Source organism: Larimichthys crocea, chromosome IX (genome assembly GCF_000972845.2).
Source record: "Larimichthys crocea isolate SSNF chromosome IX, L_crocea_2.0, whole genome shotgun sequence".
In the NCBI taxonomy this organism is placed as follows: Eukaryota; Metazoa; Chordata; class Actinopteri; family Sciaenidae; genus Larimichthys; species Larimichthys crocea.
Window position 1 is genome coordinate 4,129,767 of NC_040019.1, and position 20,894 is coordinate 4,150,660.

General features: G+C 42.7%; 1 protein-coding gene across 2 annotated transcripts in view; it reads right to left on the minus strand.

The window, feature by feature from the left end:
• Nucleotides 1-2,185: 2,185 nt before the first annotated feature.
• The window catches only part of col5a1 (procollagen, type V, alpha 1), a 71,499-nt gene continuing 52,790 nt past the window's right edge, over nt 2,186-20,894 (minus strand). Inside the window, exons 33-66 of one of the 2 annotated variants that reach the window (XM_019269066.2) lie at nt 20,302-20,346; nt 20,058-20,111; nt 19,932-19,976; nt 19,781-19,834; nt 19,639-19,692; nt 19,489-19,542; nt 18,762-18,869; nt 18,520-18,609; nt 17,982-18,035; nt 17,615-17,722; nt 17,405-17,512; nt 16,278-16,331; nt 16,132-16,185; nt 15,929-16,036; nt 15,789-15,842; nt 15,559-15,666; nt 13,346-13,399; nt 13,045-13,152; nt 12,863-12,916; nt 12,694-12,747; nt 12,507-12,560; nt 12,329-12,382; nt 12,117-12,224; nt 11,913-11,966; nt 11,762-11,815; nt 11,436-11,543; nt 11,179-11,232; nt 11,038-11,073; nt 10,886-10,939; nt 10,473-10,740; nt 9,421-9,533; nt 7,702-7,770; nt 4,859-5,092; nt 2,186-4,662 (exon numbers count right to left, since the gene is read on the minus strand). In XM_019269066.2, the coding sequence (XP_019124611.1) occupies nt 4,516-4,662; nt 4,859-5,092; nt 7,702-7,770; nt 9,421-9,533; nt 10,473-10,740; nt 10,886-10,939; nt 11,038-11,073; nt 11,179-11,232; nt 11,436-11,543; nt 11,762-11,815; nt 11,913-11,966; nt 12,117-12,224; nt 12,329-12,382; nt 12,507-12,560; nt 12,694-12,747; nt 12,863-12,916; nt 13,045-13,152; nt 13,346-13,399; nt 15,559-15,666; nt 15,789-15,842; nt 15,929-16,036; nt 16,132-16,185; nt 16,278-16,331; nt 17,405-17,512; nt 17,615-17,722; nt 17,982-18,035; nt 18,520-18,609; nt 18,762-18,869; nt 19,489-19,542; nt 19,639-19,692; nt 19,781-19,834; nt 19,932-19,976; nt 20,058-20,111; nt 20,302-20,346 (2,829 nt within the window). In that variant the 3' untranslated portion in view covers nt 2,186-4,515. Of the gene's footprint in view, nt 4,663-4,858; nt 5,093-7,573; nt 7,643-7,701; nt 7,771-9,420; nt 9,534-10,472; nt 10,741-10,885; nt 10,940-11,037; nt 11,074-11,178; nt 11,233-11,435; nt 11,544-11,761; nt 11,816-11,912; nt 11,967-12,116; nt 12,225-12,328; nt 12,383-12,506; nt 12,561-12,693; nt 12,748-12,862; nt 12,917-13,044; nt 13,153-13,345; nt 13,400-15,558; nt 15,667-15,788; nt 15,843-15,928; nt 16,037-16,131; nt 16,186-16,277; nt 16,332-17,404; nt 17,513-17,614; nt 17,723-17,981; nt 18,036-18,519; nt 18,610-18,761; nt 18,870-19,488; nt 19,543-19,638; nt 19,693-19,780; nt 19,835-19,931; nt 19,977-20,057; nt 20,112-20,301; nt 20,347-20,894 lie in introns of both variants that reach the window. The other variant, XM_027282035.1, reaches the window with a different exon arrangement.

Here is a 20,894-nt window from a genome sequence, read left to right on the forward strand (position 1 = left end):
GAAAAAGAGCTGTCCACAACACAGATCGAAGGCTTTGGTTGGACAATCTTATTTCTCTCACACACAGTGTGTTAAAACATCAGGATTAAAAAAATATATGTTGTAGCTAACAGGCAGCCACTGTAGAGAGGGAAAGAAAATGAGAGTAATGTGCTCCCTCTCTTTTTGACCTTATTAAATCACTCGCTGCTGCGTTTTTTTGAACTAGTTAGAGACGGGATAGAGAGGACTGAACAGTACCGAAATATAACAAGGTGCAATAATCGAGACGGGAGGACACAAAGGCATGGAGTACAGGGAACTGAGAGAGTCTGGTGACGATGCAGAGCTACACTAATTTTCGTAAATATCATACTTTTTACTCACACAATATGTATCTGACACGTATAACTATTAGTTAAGATTTAACATGAAGATTAAAACAGATTAGTTTTTTAGAAAAAGAAGTGATGTTTTAAGTTATTTTCACATCTAAGCTTCTCAAAAAACAGTTTGAGGTCAAAATTATCCAAAATATTTAAAAAGCTATTTTCAAATCTCATGTCACGACCCCTCAGGTTTATCTCTTGAGCCCCTCAGTTGGGGACCACTCGCCTCCAATTTGCCAATTCTGCAGACACTTACAGTACATTTAGCTTCGAATACTAAATGGAGGACTTTTATTGTAACTAACTCTGAAAAGGACTACTTAGTTTATCCTTGAGCCGTTCGACTTGAGCAGCTTGATCTTACCTGGCACACTTCACCGTTCGATGATACATTCGCTCCACTATAAATTTCCTCGAGCACTGCTTTGCTCCAAGCACATTTGCATGTCCCAAAGTGACCCCTTCACACATCCTGAATCTGCTCCTCTAAAATGTTTCACAAGCTTATTACACATGGGTGCTGTTGTAGTCTTTTGACACATCACCTGTTGTCATAATTGGAGGGCGCTTAATCCCTACCTGCCCCCCCCCTACCCACCTCCCTGCCCCATCTTCAACCCACTTTGATGCCCCCATTTATCACCCCATTGCATTCTAAGTAGCTCTGTGCTCAGATGAGGAATTAGCTCTTTCGCTTTCGGTCTCTGCTTTACTCACCCAGGATGCTGCCTCAGTAGAATCCATGCATTCTGATCCATTCCTGTAAACACTGCATTAAATATTGATTATGGTATCATGCACAACTTTTTATTTTTTTGTTTTGCTGCGCTAGGCATAATGTGTAAGGTTTCCTGCTAATGAGACACTTGAAGGGATGCGAGTCATCTCCACGACCACAGATTTGATCAAAGCTCATAAGAGTAGGGATTATTGAAATTAGTTGTGCATCTTCTAAAAAGAAGAGTTTTATTTTAATGATCACAGAGGAGGGTTTGCATGAGAGACGTACATTATATTACACATATTTTATGGCTTACAATGCGCCGCAAGGCAGTGTAGAGACATAATCTTGGGAGTGATAGAAGTACATACATTAGCTGTCCAAAAATGCCTAGCCAGGGAAGATTCTTTAAGCAGTCTTTGTTGGAGGCATCAGCGGGGATCAATGGGTGTCCAATCACGAGAACATCTTTCCTGTGGAGTATCTGTGGAGCAAGAATTATTTGACACTATTAAAACAGACATGGTAGTGCAATTCATAGTAGTAGTAATATTCATAGTAGCCTTACCGGTCGTGCAGCTTAAACAAACATCCAATCATTCATTTGGCATTTAAATTCAATCTTCAGCACACACATCTCACACACACACAGCTCAGAGGTTGTTAACATGAAGACAGGACGATCTACTGGATAAATGGATGTGGCCAAACGCGTCCTGAAAGGTTCCATTAAAAGGAGTCCAGCTTAAATGTTGTGTAAAATAGCATGTGGTAAATTGATAACCTTTTGCATGTAAAGAGGGGGCCTCTTACACTTACACTATGGTATCATTTAACATTTATTTTTTTATTTTAAATAATACAATAAATATACTACAAACGAACATTGGCTTTGGTAGAGTTACAAGTTCATCATTTTCTCTCCACTTCACAATTGTGGACATGACCATTGAAAAACTGATGTATCCTGATGAATAAAACGTGGACTGGAGATCATGTCACTCTACAAAAATTATAACAACAAGAGAAAAAACTTTACAATTTCATGCATACAGATAGGTTTTAATGCTTCAAAAGACATACAAGAGTGGATGGCCACAGTAAACTTGAATTTATTGACATAAAAACCAATATAACTTCTATCCTCTTATCCTTACACAGGTTTGACAAGACTGTGAAAACAAACAAACAGACAGACAAATGGAAATCTACAAAATAAAACAAAATAAAAACAAAAACAATGGCAGCATCACTGCTGGTTCTGGAAATTTACAAGAATTTTGTTTGTCCTTTTTATTATTATTATTATTATTATTATTATTGAGAGCAAATTTGGGTGTACTGTATCACAATGAAAAATAAAGCCGACGATCTACAAGCATATCGAGTTATCTTAACAGAAATGGTTCAAGTCACATATTTGAAGATTTAAAAAAAAAAAAAAAAAAAAAAACAAAAGGAAACAAAATAAACCTACGTATGAAGGGCTGTAGAGATTCTGTGGTAGATACTAGTGGTCATAAGCATAGAGAGTGCATAGTTTGAACAAAGAGCATAATTACAATAAGGGCAAAAAATAGTCGACCAACAAGCAATTTGTGACGCTGCATGAGCAAACTCTTTCATCTGGATAATTTGGTGTTCTACTGCAGTTAAATCAAAATACTTTTCAAGTTGTTTCCCATATAACAAAAATAAAAAATAAATCAAGCCACTATGGCCCTTAAAGCTAAAAAACATATACGGGAAAACCTTTGGTGGAAAGTGTTTCATACACCAAGCGACATTTTGGACCATATCCCCTTTGGATGCTTTGACCCAATCACATGTCCAAGTGTCAACTCCATCAGTTTGATTTGGAGGTGGCACAGACGATCCAACAGCAAGAGCCAAAAAAATTAAAAATAAAGAAAATAAAAAAATGCAGCGTCTTAAGAGCGATGATATGCAAAGCCAACAGCGCCATCTTAGCTTCCTCTCGTTATTCCAACATTCGGTACATGTTTTCTTATCTGTGCGGTCCGCTGAAGCAGGAGATAACATACGCCGCCATGCTGCACTGATCTGGGAGTGGATACGTAGAGAAAATGGCATGCAGACACTACCGCTGAACATAAAAAAGAAAAGAGAACAAAACAATGGATGCAGCAAAGGTCCACCTGTGTCAGATGTGGTGGCTAAGAGAGTCAAGGGGGGGGGTTGCTGGTGATGGAATATTATCACCACAAATTTCCTTTCATTCAAACAACAAAAAAAACTAGAAAAATACATACTGTAGCACCACAGAAGAGAGAAAATAGCACCTAGATTTTCTTTGTGTTTTCATTAAAAAATGTGACATCATCTCCCGTTGCATAGTCAGATAGATGAGTATTTGAGGAAAAAAAAAAACAGAAAGCTGTTTATTAAGTTAATGATATTGCTACCAAGGTAGGTGTTTTGTTCAGAGGGCACAAAAAGGAGGAATGTATTATTTTTTTATGCAAATCAAACTGTCACATAATATCACAGAGCTTGTTTTCGTCTTTTATTTCCATTCTGCTCTTAAATTACAACAAGGTGTGCTCCACAACTGCAACAAGACAGGACTTTTCCAATTCTTTTTTTTTTCCCCTCGTTTTTCAATTTACAAGTCAAATTTCCTCACTTTTTTTCCGATATATTTCTACAATTTAGATGTTATCCCTGTATCCATCGTCTCCTACCTCACAATGAATAAAGTCACATGCATGTTTTGAAGCCAGAAGCAATAAACATTACCAGGAAAAATATACAGAATGTACTTACAAACATAAAAATTATTTATATATATTTATATATATAAGATCCATTCGAAGAGAATGGGGAGACAATTATGCACAAACAAAGCTCCCGTAGTGAATGAGCAAACAAACCAACAAAAGACAAGTGGAAAAAGCCAGGGAGATGAGAGAAAACATCAAAACTAAAAAGAAAAGAGCCAAATCAGATGGAGTCCATGGCAAATACTGCGAGCGTCTGGAATGGCTGCAGCTCTCAGGGTCGCCTTCGATGTTTGGGTCAAAAAGAGATTAAATCAAGTGTGATGACGTGGGGGCTAGAGTTTTGTGTGTGTGTGTTTGTGTGTGTGTGTGTGTGAGTGTGTTTGTATGTTTGCTGGTGTGTCGTGTAGGAGGCAGGATCTGACATCCAGTTTCAAAACTTGCATGTGATGGAGAAGGCACACTGAGGTTTCAAGGTTATTTCGTTTTCCTCTATATCCTATAGAATTTCACTGTATTCTCAACTTGATTTCATTTTTTTTACTCATAACTTGTTGCTTTATGGAAAAAAAAGTTACTTTTTTACAAATAGAATTGTCCTATTCTTTTTCAATTGTTTTTTTTTTTCTGAGAAAACAAATATATGCTTTTTTTTTTTTTTTCTCCATTTGCTCAGTAAACAGTCTTAGCCGATGAAACAGACAGGGCCCACTTCGAATCCGAACTTCTGCGTGGAGCCACCAAAGTCGTTGAACATGATGTCCACAAATGGCACCTGTTCCACCTTTGGCGTGTTGATCTCAAGTACTGTCTTTTCATAACCCTTTTTCAACTGTCGGAGAAAAGAAACACAGCACGAGGGGGAGGGTTAGTGTGTGAGAAAATATTCGTCAGAAAGAAAAACATCACACACTTTTTCCAAGGCTCTTATTGACTGAGCAACTACAAAGACAATATGGACATAACTTTCCGACGGTGTTCATCAATGGAACCCTGCCTACACAAACACACACATCCCTTTGACTTACCGCACAGCCATCGACCAGGGCGCGGATGTAGGGGTTGTTATCATAAGACATCTCCTCATCGTTGGAGCCCAGGAAGCGGATGGCCTTGTCGTAGTTGTCCTGGTCCTGGTCGTGCCAGGCCACCGACTGGTAGCAGTTGTATGTCATGTTCTGTCTGGCTGCTGCGCTCAGCAACCGCAAGAAGGTCATCTGGACCACACCGATAGGGTTGCCCTCAGCATCCACGTAGGAGAGCTGCAGAGAGGAACACAGATGGAGCTGAGCATCGAATATATATAACACTGGGAGACAAGGGACCAGTGTAAAGGATGAGTGGGCCGAGAGGAAGAAAATCCTAAAGATCTAAAAAAGATTTAATGAACGCACTTTCATGTTCCTTGGGAGCCATTTTGATTAAATTTATAACTAGTAATACATATTCCTGTTTTACTGCCGTGTTTGCATTTCTAGGGCTATGTTTCTTATCGAAAATAGTAAAACGATAGTAAAAGAACAAGTCATCCAAGGATTCAGAATTAATGTACTACCATGCTCTGTGAGAGCACAGACAAAACTAACAGAACTGCACTTGCCAAGGCTGGTGATATTCAATATTTTTCTTACCGTCAATGAATCCCATAAAAAGACAAAAACCAAGAATGTGAGTGAGTCTTTCCCCAAATACTTTCCAACTCACCTGCCCTGTTTGTGGCGCTCAGCCACAAGCCCATTAAATCTCTTGAAGACATAAATCCTTAGAAGCAGGTCACAAATATTATAGTAGTATAAATATGTTTTTTAAATAAAACTAATGTCCTGAAACAGCTGGGCACTGTAGTTTTTAGCAGACATTACTCAAACGGCTGGGGTTTTTTTTCACTTGCACCATTGAGTGTTTACACAACATTTGGAACTACAGTTCCCATATTATCATAATGAATGTCAGCTAGTGCAATTCACTAATATGTTTCTTTTATTTTCTTTATTTCAACAGAGCTTTTGGATACACAAACAGTGCTTGTTAGTCATTGTTGGTTTTGGTCGTTTCATGGGGATTTGTTGACAATAAAAAAATATTACCCGCCATATAAAATCCACATTTCTGAAACGCGCAATGTGATACAATATAGATGAGGAGAAAAGGCCTCCGAATATTTCCAAGGTCTAATGCCTGGAGGCTGTATTGATGTGTATCTTAATGTGGAAAAATCTGCCTTCAAAGTCTAAAAAAATAAGCATAACTAAACACCCAATTTATATCTTGGTCATGTAATTATGTAAAATAAATATGCAATATGAGGAAATTATGGTAAGTACATGAAAATGTAATTATCTTAACAGGAAATATGTTGCACTAATGATATGTTAATTGCCTGCTAATTAACCTAGAATTAACCTAGAATTTTGCTATTTGCGTTCATGTTACAGAAGATATCCCATTACACTCTGTAATCCTGACTGATGAGAATGCAGGTCTGGAACCAGTCACGGTTCACTTTAGTGTCCGCAAAGTGACTTTCTGCATACCAACCATCAGGAGATCCACACGGTCGCTTCGTCTTTCAGACAAACAGGACTTACTTAGAGTAGCATGCAGCATCCGTGCCATGCAGCCAGAGCAGCAGACCGTCTGCGAGTCTGGATGTGTACTTTCTCGACTTGTTCTTGCACACACACACAGATTCTCACACACACACACAGATGCACACCTCATGCATATACAAACCCAGAGTACCGACACTCAACGTGACATATACGGAGGGAGCCGATCATCTTCCCCGTCTGTTTGTGCAGCAATTTTAACGCCGATGATTGGTTTAATTAAGCAAATCATGACAGGATATAAACAATGAAGACTTTGTTTCTGCATTATGTCTGCGAGTGTCGGCACCAAGTGAAAACCGCTCTGGTGTTTTCACCCTCAGAGTGGCCGGATAGCCCCCATGCTTTTCCTTCTTTATTTACCCCACCACTCTCCACCCACTTCCTCCCTCTGCCCCGCACAGCGTGTGGAACCAGCCCAACATCACCAGAGAAACATTACCTCTTTATCATCACAGCCGCAAGTCAACAGTGACTGAGTACCCAGAAGCCCCTGGGTGGTGACTGAGTGCCTGACCTGTTTGACTCGGAGCTACTCTGCCAGATCTAAGTAGTGTTTAAGGGAGACACTGGAAAATGTGTGTGCAGCTGAATGGCTGCAGCGGAGAGGACATGACACTTATTTTTTTCCCCACCTTGTGAAGGATGGATGACTTGCTGAGGCAGGGAATTGTCGAGATCTACAACTAAAACAAATCTGTGTACGGAAGAAGAGTGTAAAGGGATGTGTTCACTCTCAGGTGAATCAGCTATGGGTACGCTTGTTGAGTCGCTGGAGTGTCAAGGCACGCAGTCACATTCAGGAGATGCTCTCTTAATGTAGAAGAGGTGCGGCAGACTGTGTATACAGTCAAGAAACGGTGAAACGGCAGATTTTTAGATTTGTTCCACAAACCTCTCCTGCATTTCCTCGTAAGAGCATCGCCCATGTTGCTGGACTGAAGGTGAATGCAGCTCGTGAAACATGCACCACAATAATGTAAGAACCAACAAGCAAGGTGCCAGTGCATATACATACTTTGTAAGGCAAAACCAAAACCATGCAGAGCCTTGGACACACAGAGTCCAGGCATCAGCCAGGACCAGGCACCAGGCATCAGCCAGGACTCTGGGACCGCAGGCAGGGCCACTTACCAGGGAACCTCTCTTGTAGTGACTATACCATGTGCCTGGCGAGTCTTTGGGCCATTTTGCCATTTTGCTCTGTAAAATATAAGAGGCGTTCAGGGAAGGGATTTGGAAAAGTCGGGAGTCTGGCTTACCAGTTTACCACGTTTGAATTCACTGAACCAGGAACCGGGACTCTCCTTTACCCAGGATGTGAGCCTAGCCTGGGGGCATGGATTGACAGATAGGCAGAGGTGGAGGAGGAGAAGGAGGAAAAAAACAGTGTTAAAGAAAGGGAAACAGATCTGACAGAAAAAAAACATCTCCTCTCTGCTTTTTTTCTCCCCTCTTGTCCTCTGAGGAGTCTTCCAGACCTGAAAAATCTGTGAGATCGACCAAGACCAACAAGGTCCGAGGCCATCAAATTTTAGTAAGACATTATGCCATTTTGTACAGTACAAACTGTGGCTGGCAGCTAATTGCTGCTGAAAAATTCATGAGTACACACAGTGATTAATTAAGAAATGATCGCCTGTGAGAAGCCTCCTATACAGCGGCCTCTATCCCTGCTGTTCAGTGTTAGTGCTGTGCAGCCATGGTGCGCTGACTTTGTTATGCCATTAAAAGCTGTGAATTGGCCAACAGGGCACAGCTCTAATGGTCTCCGCTATGACAATGATGAATTCCCCCATAATTAGATCGCAGGGTTTGATATGGAAGTGTCATCAATAGCTTAATGCGTTAATGAATGATGAGCCGGAGATCGCTTATTGCTGTGAGATGGCATACATTAGACCCACGCTGCCTTGAAGGTGACCTTCAGTCGTTTTCAATGGAGTGGACTGAGCAGAGGAGGATATATATATATATATATATCCTGTGACTTTCTCTAGATTCTGTGATGGCTTTGTGACTGTGACTCTGTGCAGCACGAGGACAGTAACTATATAAAACTATAATAACTGTGCCAATCTAAACGCATGTGGGAGTGTTTGCAGTCTCTATGCAAAGACTGACAGCGCAGCCTTTTCTTTTTCACCCCCCCCTCCCTCCCCTCGACACAAACGAGAGCAGCCCATCACCGGCACGCTATAAAAAGTCTGCTTCATTATTCTAAGCTTAAGCAAACTCCTGCTCCTCTGAGGCTTGGTGAGTGAGATCATTAAAATGGCTGTAGCACTATGCTATTACACAACCCCCCGACTTGTCAAAGACAGTGTTCCCAATGTTTCACTACTCTCGCTGCTCTCCTCTCCTCTACACACTCATGTATAATGAACCAAAAAACCCTTCCCAGTGTGCCCGTCACCTGCCAAAGGCTTTGCAGGTGATAAAGTCCTTAATGGCGTTCCACCTAAAAATGGCACTGAAGCAATGTGGACGAGTTAGAGCCCGAACGTGTGTGTCCCTGCAGTTATCAGCTGTCAGAACTAAACTGAGCATGTCTGTGAGAGAACTTTGGTCCTCTTGGGAAATGTAGTCCTGGTGAGTCATCTCCCACGTCTTCTTGGAAACAACACAGCAGGTAATCTCATGGAGGCTAATTATATGGGTACATGTGTAAGTACAGTACAGCTACTGTTTTAACTGGTTCTGTCTTGAGATGCTCCAGTTATTTATACTGTATGCTGTTTGTATGCCCCAGACATGAGGGCGAAAAAAAGATTTATCTGGAATATTCAGCTTGCTTTACTGTCAATCACATCACAAACTAGAGGTTTCCTTTTCTTTTATTTATTTATTTATACCACATCATCTTGCTGGCACGAATTCGAACATTTCTGCTTCCTAGATCTTCAACCTGACTGTCCAATGTTTGTGTGTGTGTGTGAGAGTGTGAGAGTGTGTGTTTGTGTACACGCCGGCCGACTTACCCCTTCAGACTTCTTATCTGGGTAGATGCAGCTCTCTCCGCCTGCTGTGAAGTTGCAGTAAACCTTGAAGGAGTCCCGAGAGCAGCCTTGGTTTGGATCAATCCAGTACTCACCTGGAGGAATGGAGAGAGGGACAAAACAGAGAGAGAGAGAGAGAGAGAGAGAGAGAGAGAGAGAGAGAGCAATTATAGATTTAAAGCATATACTTGACTACTCCAGGTCAAAGCGATGTCTGACATTACATGGCTTTTGTTAAAATTGTCTTGCGTGTCTCTGTGTGGACACTATCTGTGTGTATGGCCTACATCATTCAGATGTTGCTTCTAGTAAATTCATCAGTTAGAAACCCAGATTGAGAGATTTTAAAATGACAACATTAATATTTTAACATTTATCTTGTGATTCCTGTTGTTTGAACATTACACAGAAATGAAATACTACTTATTAAATAGTCCATACGTAAACAACTGTCATTGTAGCTGTTATGGATTAGCCGTTGAAATATCCAAAAATGCAGTGTGTAATGTTTGATGGTTGATTCTAGGGGTGCGACTAAAGAAAACATTAATTACAGATAAATCTGATTAATTAATCGATTCATTGTTGTGTATATGCAATGCATGAAGAGATAATCTAAAGCCCAAAAGCATGTCATCACGTTTGTCCTAACAACACATTAAAATCTAAAAGATGTTCAACGTATAATCGCGTAAGAGGAAGAAAAGAAGCAAATCCTCACAAGCTGATCGACTAATTCATTAATTGATAATGTGTACTAAACAGGACAGTTCCTGTGACCTTCTAACCTAGACTATTTGCAGTGTGTGTGTGTGTCACATGGGCATGCCTGGAAAAGGTTTCACAGTGAGGCTAGCAGCCACACGACAGAGCTCAAATCCCCATGCCTATTAAAAACATGAATGCAGCGCCCAGCAGGACACAAAGCTGCTGCGAGATAACAGCCATTTCATTGGAGAAATTAAAAAACTGCAGAGTGGAGTGGATTAGACAATAGACCTCATGAATCTTTTCAGATGGAGGTTAATACAAACCGTCGGGGAAATCAGGGTGGCAGAGCTGCAGGTCCTTGCAAGTACGAGCGGGGTTGCTCTGTGTGCCCAGAGGGTGCTTCATCTGCTCGATCTCCAGCTTCAGGGAGTTAAGGGAGCCAAAGATTTCCTCCATGCCGTCGTCGTAGTCCTTGTAGTTGGCATCCACTGCAGCGTCGTCCAACATCTGGCTGGCGTCGATGTTCCTACGAGTTCTTCCCTTCATGGAAGTCTGGATGGGGAGTGGGTGGATAACATCGCCGGGAGGTCCCTGTTATGGAGAGGATGAATGGAGGGGAGACAAATGCAAGTCAGAGATAAGGATGGAGATTATGAAAATGTGCATAAAATTGAGGAGATAAGGATAAGATATGAAATGATAAAGTGCAATTTAAAAGTCTGGTGAATTTACTTACAGGAGGGCCAGGAGGTCCAGGTGTACCAGTCTCTCCCTTTGGTCCAGTTTGACCCTGAACAGAGAAAATAAAAAGCAATGCTCGATCATTTATGTCACAATACACTCCTGTTATCGATTCTGATGGAATGCAGCTTTCAGCAAGACACTTACCGATGATCCTTTAGCTCCTTTGGGACCAGGAGGACCCTAAAGACACGAAGATGATCAGGTAAACAATATTGGCTCAGACACGACACGCTTTCCAGTTACACACATGCTGTAGTAAAACACATATGATGAGAAGAGGCTTACAGGTAATCCAGGAGGACCAAGGGGACCAAGAGGACCTGAAGGACCAGAAATACCCTGAAGGAGAGAATAGAACGTGTGAATCCTGTTTTATCCTGGTGCAACAGTATCGACTACAAAGATGGTGGATACTTTTTCCTGTGCTAAATTAATTATTAATTATTACAACACTTGCAGTCTGTTTTTGGTGTGCACACTTTAAAAAATAAAATGCGAGAGCACGGCTTTAACGTGACTCCAGCGTTGTTTTGTTTACTTACAGTGTCTCCTTTAGCACCATGTGTTCCTGCAGGACCAGGAAGACCTCTGTCACCCTTTTCTCCCTGTTCACCCGGGGGTCCGATGAGACCAATAAGACCTGGGTGACCCTGAGAGTGGAGTGGACAGTACACACATATCAATACAACAGTCAATAATACACCATCACAAACATTAGCCATCTATGTATCTGGCACAACCACTAATCATTAACGATCTGATGGCTGGAAACAAACAGCAAAGCTAATCAATGTGTTAGTAAAGAGGTCCATTAGTCTTAAGCTCTACATCGAAACATTCAGTCTGGCAGGTGTAGAGAGTGGCTCACCTTTTCTCCTTTGACACCAGAGTCTCCTTTCAAACCGGGTAAACCAGGAGGACCCTGTGAAAGGAAGCGAGGGAGATAACTGCTCAATAAGGATGCACATCACACATGTGTGATACCTCACCTCAAAAGGCCACGAGTCACTTCTACTCACCATAGGTCCGGGAGGTCCATCAGGGCCTGGAGGACCTGGTAGACCTTGTTCTCCCTGCACAGAAATACCAATTACACATTTTTCTTAGCCCCATGTTTCTATAAATAGTGCGGCTCCTTTATGTACAGCCACACATGAAGATCAACATCAAGATATGATCAAATCAATTGGTGTGAACAACAAAAAAAAAAACATTGTACTTACAACTGGGCCAGGGATACCCCTGAGACCTTCAGATCCAGGCTTGCCAGGTGATCCTTGAGGACCAACAGGGCCTGTCTTTCCTTGGGGACCTTCCAAACCAGATTCTCCCTTTCACACAAAAACAAGATTGACACAATCCATTAGATTCATGCTCGTTTGTTGTGTTTTCGTGACATGGATGGATGCCGTACTGGATTTGTCGGACGCCTTACCTTGGCTCCCTTCTCTCCTTGTCTTCCCTCGGGTCCAGCAACTCCAGGAGGACCCTATTTAAAAAAGAAACCACGACAGAGATTAAAACTGTGGAACATGAAGACAGAATATTTTAGCATTTTGACACTGATAAGATTTTGAAACGACAAGGACAAGAGAGCACGAAACAGTACTTACTCTCTTTCCTGGTGGTCCAGAGGGACCAGACTCTCCAGTGGGTCCAGGAGAACCCTAGATTGAATTTGAATGACATGAAAATTAAACAGAATTCATTTTGCGATCTAAATGGCGAGATTTACGGAAAGAATTCCAACGAGACACACAGAGTTTAGATAAGGTAACACAATTGGTACGCAATACTTACGGCCTGACCAGCCTCTCCGTCATCTCCCTTGTCACCAGCTGGACCGTCTAAACCCTGCATGAGAATTCGAACAGAGCATCAGTTGTGCTGCACTGCGTCAAAAACAAACTAAATAATTGACTTTGCACGGTTCATTCATAGCTCAGCTGTTAACTTATGCCATACGTACAGCTGGACCGGGCTCTCCAGGGGGACCAGGGTCACCAGGGAATCCACTTGGACCCTGAAAATCGATAAAAGTTTTATTAATTTTTCACTTTTTTCAAGATATTTCCTTGAAAGTCACAATGGCTGTTCTTTTTTTTAGGGGTCAAGTCAGTGCGGAAAGTTCATCAATTTTCGAAAACTTACAGGGCTTCCTTTGGGACCGTCATCTCCAGGGGGACCTTTAGGGCCAGGAGGTCCAGCTGCACCAGCTGGACCGGACTCTCCCTTCTCTCCACGCTCTCCTCTTGGACCCTGGAATAATACTCAGTGTGTTAGCAATTCTGATTTCGGAGATGAAGTGGAACAGCCTCATTATACTTTATAGTCATTGTAAACAAACTCATTTGTAGTCTATTGACTGACAATTATTCTTTTTCTTTGGAGGTGAAATTATTGTTGGTTCTTATTCATGTAGAAATGGATGAAAGAGAATCAGATAACTCACTGGTGGGCCAACTTCTCCCTGAAGACCGGGCTCTCCTGTTTCACCAGCATCTCCCTGATAGGAGAAAGAGAAAGAGAGAGAGAGGGAGGTGGGTATTAGGAGGGTGGGAGAGATGCACGCATTATCAGGGAAGATGATTTGTTGATCCAACATGGTTCTGAAAATCCCATCATTTACACCGGCCCTCACTGTCCCACTGCCCTTGTCACCCAAATGGGGGGTAGAAAGAGATGACACAAGAGATTTCAATCCATCAAGTGCGGGAGGATCGGGTGGCTGGAACCCAGGAGGGCGCTGACCTCATAGTTCTCCCCGGACCCTGCACATATATCTTGTCCTCTTCCTCCCTGCCTTCTTTGATAGTTGCCCCGTTGTCCACCTATATGCTGGGCACTATCGTTATTCACTGTCATAGAAGCCTATCGTCCTCCCTGCTGGGTATACTGCAGATGCGGTCTGCCACACCTGTTTCAGGGAAAAATATTAGCCTGTCATGTTTGGGAGACGGGGAGCCAATCGATAACGCAGCTCCGCATAGCCAGTGACAAGCTGTGAGGTGATGTGTTATGATAATCGTATCCAGATTCTGCCTCGCATGAACGCTCTTGTATTGTGACTTATCAATTCTAAATGAGTGTCTTGCTGTCTTCCACAACCTCTCTTTGTTGCTGTTAAGAAATACACTCCAAGCGTGACCGATCCTCCTGTTTCAGGAGTATACCCAGGTCTTGAAGCCCTGCGGAGGCCGTCGACTCCATCCCTCAAAACAACCTGCTCGTGTTCACCACAGGGTTACTGGTAAAATCTGCTGAGCCTGAGAGCATGAAAGACAACTGCTCATCACAGAAATATGAGGAGATGTGTTTACAGAAGAAAAAAAAAAGAAGAAGCCTGAGCCTGAGTTGCTTGCCAGCTCCCTGGGCAGGCTAATAAAATGCCAGATCAGCTAAAGAGCGATTAGGCCAAAAGAGCGCCATGTTTGTTTACACAGGGGAAGGACAGGCTACCCTCTGGGAGATAAAGGAGAAAAAGGTGATTCTATTGACTGGACCAGATAAAACAAATCACACCATCACTATGGACAGAAAGTGATGAGACGGCACACGGCACTGCAGTCAGGCAGCTGCGAAAGCTGCCAAAGCAGACCTTTCATAATGAAACAGCAGCAACAAATAAAAGCAGGGGCTGATTTTATGAGGGCCGCCTTTAATAATACATTTATCATCTCTGAATTGCAAGTGCCTTTGAGTATTTATCCCTACACTCTCCACCCAGCAACAGTACTGATGGGGATGGCAGCCTGTCCATTAGATTTGCTGTGCATCTGTCACTCTGCGGCAGAGGAGAAAAAAAACAAATAAAAAACGATCATGTCCCATTTAAAAGGGTATCATATAAATAGGCATGGGAAATATTAATGGCTGCAAAAGCCTTGTAAAGGGATATCATTCACAGGATTCGCCACGGAGCACTCAAACAAACTGCGGGCGCAATGAATCTGTCTCTTCCGCAGTGTTAGAAAAATCAGTCAAGCGAATAAAAACTGAGTCACACATATCTTTACAATGGTTACAATGAAAAAGCACACAATCATCCATAGTGATCTCAGATATATAACATGAAGCCCACTCGAGGAGCTTTTGTTGTGTTGTCTACCAATATCTACTTCACATGTCGAGAGATGTGGATGGGGATCAGAGCCAGAGGTGGCATCTGGAGCAAAAACAGGCTATAAGACGATTGAAATAATACTTACATAATAGCCAATCACAACAGCTCCTCCCAGCCACTTTTAAATAATTTTAGAGCAGTGTTCATAAGGGTGAGCGGTGTACCTTTTTCAGTTGAAATAATGTTCCAAGAGACAATTTAAATCAGCATTTCTATGTGTAATTATGTAAACTGGTACACTGATATCTGCGTGGCATGGTTGAATTACGATAAAATACGTTTTCATTTTTACTGATTACGTTTTCTGTTTTCCAAAATGATTTCTGCATTTTACTTAATTGCCTGCAGGGTAGAGACAATTAGTAACAAATGAAAAGAGGCACACAACACAATAACTGAAAGGAGTTTATGGGCCTTTGGAGATGTCTGTGTTTACACTTACATCAACTAAAGTAGTGGCAGGTGTAGTTAATGCTACCTCGGCTGCCACCATGACACCCACCTCAGGGCGACGAAAGTTACAGAACAGGCGCGAGATTTACCTTTTCTCCTACAGCACCGGGGTTTCCAATACCACCAGGAGGTCCCTGAGGGCCGTCGGCTCCTGGGGGTCCTGAGGGGCCTCTGGGTCCAGGGGGGCCAGGTGGACCCTATACGGAAGAGAGGATGCAGCCTAATGATTAAACACGCTTCATCTGCAACTTGTAATGTAATGCATTGAATAATACCACAGTCACTTATAGTATGAGTATATACTCAGTTAAGCTCTTACCATTTGACCGACGTCTCCAGTTTCACCTTTCTCACCAGGTGGACCAGGCAAGCCCTGAGGGGTGTGCAGAAGATTTAGTCACAATGTTCCTTGATAATAACATTTCACCACAGGTTTATATTTTTCATTTCAGTCCGCACCTGCAGCCCAACTGGGCCTGGAGGTCCAGGGAATCCTCTTGATCCTTCATCTCCCTTTTGTCCAAACAGACCCTGCTGACCTCTGGGACCAGGTTCACCATCTACACCCTGAAGAGGTCACAATCAGTAGATGCAAGGGTTAGTTTCCATGTTTAAAAAAAGATACAGTAGATGAATAATCTGTATGCAAGCTAGACACTTACAGCAGGACCGGGTGCTCCAACAGGTCCTTGTGGGCCGGTAGGACCAGGTGGACCCTGCAGATGAGAAGGGAAGACATCAGGAAGGTCAACAATTGTTTACTTTATTACTGTCAAAACCCATGAATCCACAGTTAAAAACCACTTACATGTTCTCCTTTGTCACCCTTGCTTCCTTTCTGGCCTGGCTCTCCGAGTTCTCCCTGTGGAACGAAAATGATCACAGTGTGAAAAGGAGACAGACAAAACTCAGAGAAAAGTTCAGAGTGATACACAAGTGAGAGGGGGATAAAAACGCGGCGGCAAATAACGTTAACTCTCGAGAAAAGACGCCGACATATCAAAGAACAATACCTCATTTTTAAAAAAATGTGAATTACAACTCTTCTTCTCTGACAAACGGTGACAAATATAGCTCACATCTGACGGTGGGCTTGATCATGATTAGTCACTAGTCGCTACTTGCATCCAAAACGGGATCGATAATTAGTCCCACCTCAACCTGTTTGCACCAGCGTTCCCTGAGTGAAGAACTTTGCACCATGATTTCAAAGCCTCCACATTACTGTGGGTGTTTTGGAGACTGCCAAAGCCAAAGGCGTTTACTTTTGGGTCTGAGACAGACAATTCACTTTGTGAGGCAGCATTAGTCTCCTAAAATAAAGGCCTTGGAGTTGTTCGTTCCCCCCGCGGACAGGACTTATAATAAGAAAGTGTCTGAATGTGTGTAAACATTAGCTTGCAAGATCCTTTTTTATCTGCATGGCAAATACCCTCTGCATTCTCCGTGTCCGTCTGCACCGCGGGGACCAACTGTAAGACCAGTTAAGAACCGAGGCATTCTTCAAAGGATAAGAGATTATCCTCTGAGTATCTCCGTGGCTCATCTTCTCGCAAATGTTTTTTTAAAGGGGAATGCGGCGCCGCTCTCGCTTCTGAATAGTACAGGGTCACTTTCACACATTCTGTCACCGCCACAGAATTCCTCCCCTCGCCTCTGTCTGTTTGTACAGACGGGTACAAAGCTGAAACAAGGCAGGTTCGCCTTTTAAAGATCTGTTAATCGATGCAAAGTCTGTCAGACAAATTCCCCAAATAGAGCTTTTAAGGTCACAAGGAGAGAGATGACAGGATATCTTGCCTGGATCTCGTCTTTATATTTAGTGTCTTTGTAAGGTGGTGTGCATGTACTGTGTAGTGTGTGTGTGTTCAAAAATTAAAACTCTCGATTTAGCTTTATTGATTCTTTATTGTATGTCTCTTTAAAGTGACTCACCTTGTCTCCATCCTCTCCAGGTGGTCCAGGAGGTCCTCCAGGTCCTGGCAGACCAACGGGTCCCTGAATACCGTCTCTTCCAGCTGGGCCTTGAGGTCCTTTCTCTCCCTATAATATGTTTGACAGTACAAAACCATATTGTCAGCTACGGTAAATTTGCTATTTTTACGTATGTCCCAGTCTATAATCTCTAAAAGGTGATGTTCTTACCGGTCCGCCTTTCTCTCCTGCAGGGCCTGGAGGACCCTGGGGGCCAGGACGTCCAGGAAGACCTGTAGGTCCGGCTGGACCAGCAGGACCACGCTCACCAGGAGAACCCTACAAACACCACCCACAATGTCATGTTAGAAGCGAAAATGTCAACATTCATAATATCAGGCGCATCTATTCTACCAAATAGGCCAGACCTCACTTATGTAAGTAGCAAACTGTGCATATCATTATATTATATAAGAGCCTAGAACAACTGAGGGTGGGAACTTTGCTATGAAGACAATTCCCAGAGATGGAGGCAGAATAAGGAAGGTGAGAGTGAGAGTGACAAACTGAAGATGCGGATGCAGTAAATTGTACTCACAGCAGGGCCGGGTGGACCATGAGGACCTTCATTCCCTTTCAGGCCGTGAGCCCCCTGCAGAACAGAATAAAATGAGGACTTCAGAAAACAAACACATCTGTTGTGGAAGCACACCTCCTGTCTTAAACTGGACTCACTATCTTCAAACAGGCACAGCGTGTGATGGAAAACCTCCTATAGTTCCCCAAAGTGGAGGCTGAGAGCAGACGGCGAGGACAGCTATTTACAAAAACTGCAGCAAAACATCGTTCACATTACAAAGGGAACAGGCGTGTCGCATCATTGGAGTAAGGAAGCGGCGCGTATTGCATAACTATCAGGATATAACTTTTGTCAAGTTAGAATAAAAAATTTTAAAAAGTCTAGAGCAAACTGTTCCTCTTCTGAAGCCCACTCAGGAATCTGATACCATGTCTGATTCTTATAGTTCATCACGGTCTTACAGCGATTTAAGCCCAGAACTATTATGCAATAAGCAAGCTGTGAGAGATACTAAATTTGTGTGGTGCTATTGTACTAAGCAGAATGCAATACTAACCACAGGGCCAGGCAGACCTCTCTCTCCAGGGAAACCTCTTGGCCCAGGAGGGCCATCTTTACCTGCTGGGCCAGAAGGACCGGGGTCACCCTGTAAGTCAAAGCACAATGTTGTTCATCCTGTCTTAATGTAATATGTGATCAGACGAGCGTAGTTAAATAACACAGTGTGATTGCAGGTATGTATTGTGTTACTAGGGTGCTAAAAAGGCTAAAAATATTAAACAGAGCTTCAGGATTCACCTTGGCTCCTTCTTTTCCTGCAGCTCCAGGTAGACCCTGCTCACCAGGTGGTCCTGGGGGTCCAGGATGGCCTCTATCTCCCATTGGTCCAGTCTCACCTGTTGGTCCCTACAATTTAAAAAAAAAAAAAAATGAAAAATCAGTTGCAGAGGAGGTGTGAAGACGAGAAACGGCATTAAAAGTGGGACACTGTGAGCAAAATCAGCAATTCAATGCAAAAAAGATGTTACAATCTCTCCACAAAAACATGGCGTGGAGAAGCTGAGCATTTGCTGTGTGGGAGGCTTACTAGTCATTAAGGCCACATACAGCTCGGTTATCATCAATGTTCTCAGCTGGCATTAGCAGAGCGGCTGGGAGGGAAAGTCTGTTAAACGTTTATGCATAATGGATGAAGAGCCCGTTGCTAATATGAAAGAGGATAAACAACACTTAAGTCACGGCTCGTGAGATATAGGTAAATCAATTTGAGTTTTTTCGTTGGAAAGACAAAATGCTCAGCGTGTTCTGGCAACTTTACCCGTGCAAATCCAACAGTGTAATTTTTAAAATACTTTGAGATGAATACAAATATATATTTGTTATTTTTCAAGCGCTTAGGGGAGATTGCTCTCTGCACAAAAGAATAAAATCAATACGAGCCGAGTGAGCAAAACAACAGCCAGTGAGTCAACTGATGAACATGTATGGGACCAACGCAGCAAGACGGTCAGTGACTGTGACTCACCTGAGGTCCAACCACGCCTGGAGGACCAGGAGGGCCAGTCTTGCCTTGGAATCCCTGTGAATTACATAAGAAAAATAAATAAATAGAGCTGTCATACAACTGGCTCTGTGGAATACAGATGAAGAGCTGAGTATTCACACGTTTACTCACAGTCTCTCCTCTCTGTCCAGGGTGTCCGGGCAGTCCGTCTTTTCCTGCAGGTCCCTGAGAAACACAAATAAATCTATGAAGTTAAGAAGACAGGAAGTGAAGGAAAAGGCATGATGGGCTTGTGTACAGAGTTTGGACTCACAGGAGGGCCCTTTGGTCCTGGGAATCCTGTTGGTCCCTGAGGCCCTGGCAGACCCTGAAACAAACAGCAAATGATAGCCGGTCAATAATCAGGTGTCTCTTGAGGGAATTCAGATTCATGAGAACAACAACGACAGGGTGTTGGTACGTACTCTCTCTCCGGGAGGTCCTGGTGGGCCATCATTTCCTGAGTTACCCTAAAGAGACAAAATTGGGAGTAAATGGTGAACTTGTACCTCGATAAATGTAAAAAGGTGGCAGTGAAATATTTTACATACTTTTGGTCCAGCTTTTCCTGTTGGTCCTCTTGGTCCTCTCTCTCCTCGAGGGCCCTTGAGAATAAAGACAAAGTGATTAAAATCACAGAAAGAGGTCCTGAGAGACATTTGTGACCTGAAAATGTTAACGTGGTTGAATTGGTGCGGGTTCTCCCTCGAGCGTGCTCAGGTTGAACCTCCATTTTCACTCCGGTGCCAAGCTCGCCATCTGTATATACGCAGGAGTCTGCTGAGTAAGACTAACCGTTGGTCCTCTCTGTCCGCGTGGGCCAGGCTTTCCTGCTGTTCCCTGTGGACACGAAGAACACACACTATGATCAAAGGAGTGGCACTCGCATCAATAAGAGGCTGCATCCTCTAGAAGAACGAATCTAATGCCAGCAGACAGTATCATTTGCAAACATATTTAAATAGAAATGGGCCATTTAGGAGCTTTGAGATCATCTTTTATCATTAATTAGAAAGCACTTGTTTCAAAAGTACCATCCATATTTATCATGAAATCCATTGCCACTTCAGAAAAAGACATTTTAAGAACAATAATGTACAACATAATGGCTTTAAAGCAACAATATAATTACAGAAGCTGCATACAACTTTAATGAGAAAGACAATTATGTCTTTAGTGTGGCTTTTTTTGTTTCAAACAAGTGCTGTGAAACTATGTCGATGCCATTGCTACCCCCTTTTTCGGTCTGGGTGCTCAGTCTCATAAACTTCACAAACGTTTTGTGAAGATGAAAAGCTGTATGTGCCTTGCTCCAGTTGTGGTGAAAAACCATTACTCTTGCAGGCAAGCTAATGGCCCATCCCTTAAACAAAGAAAATGAAACATTG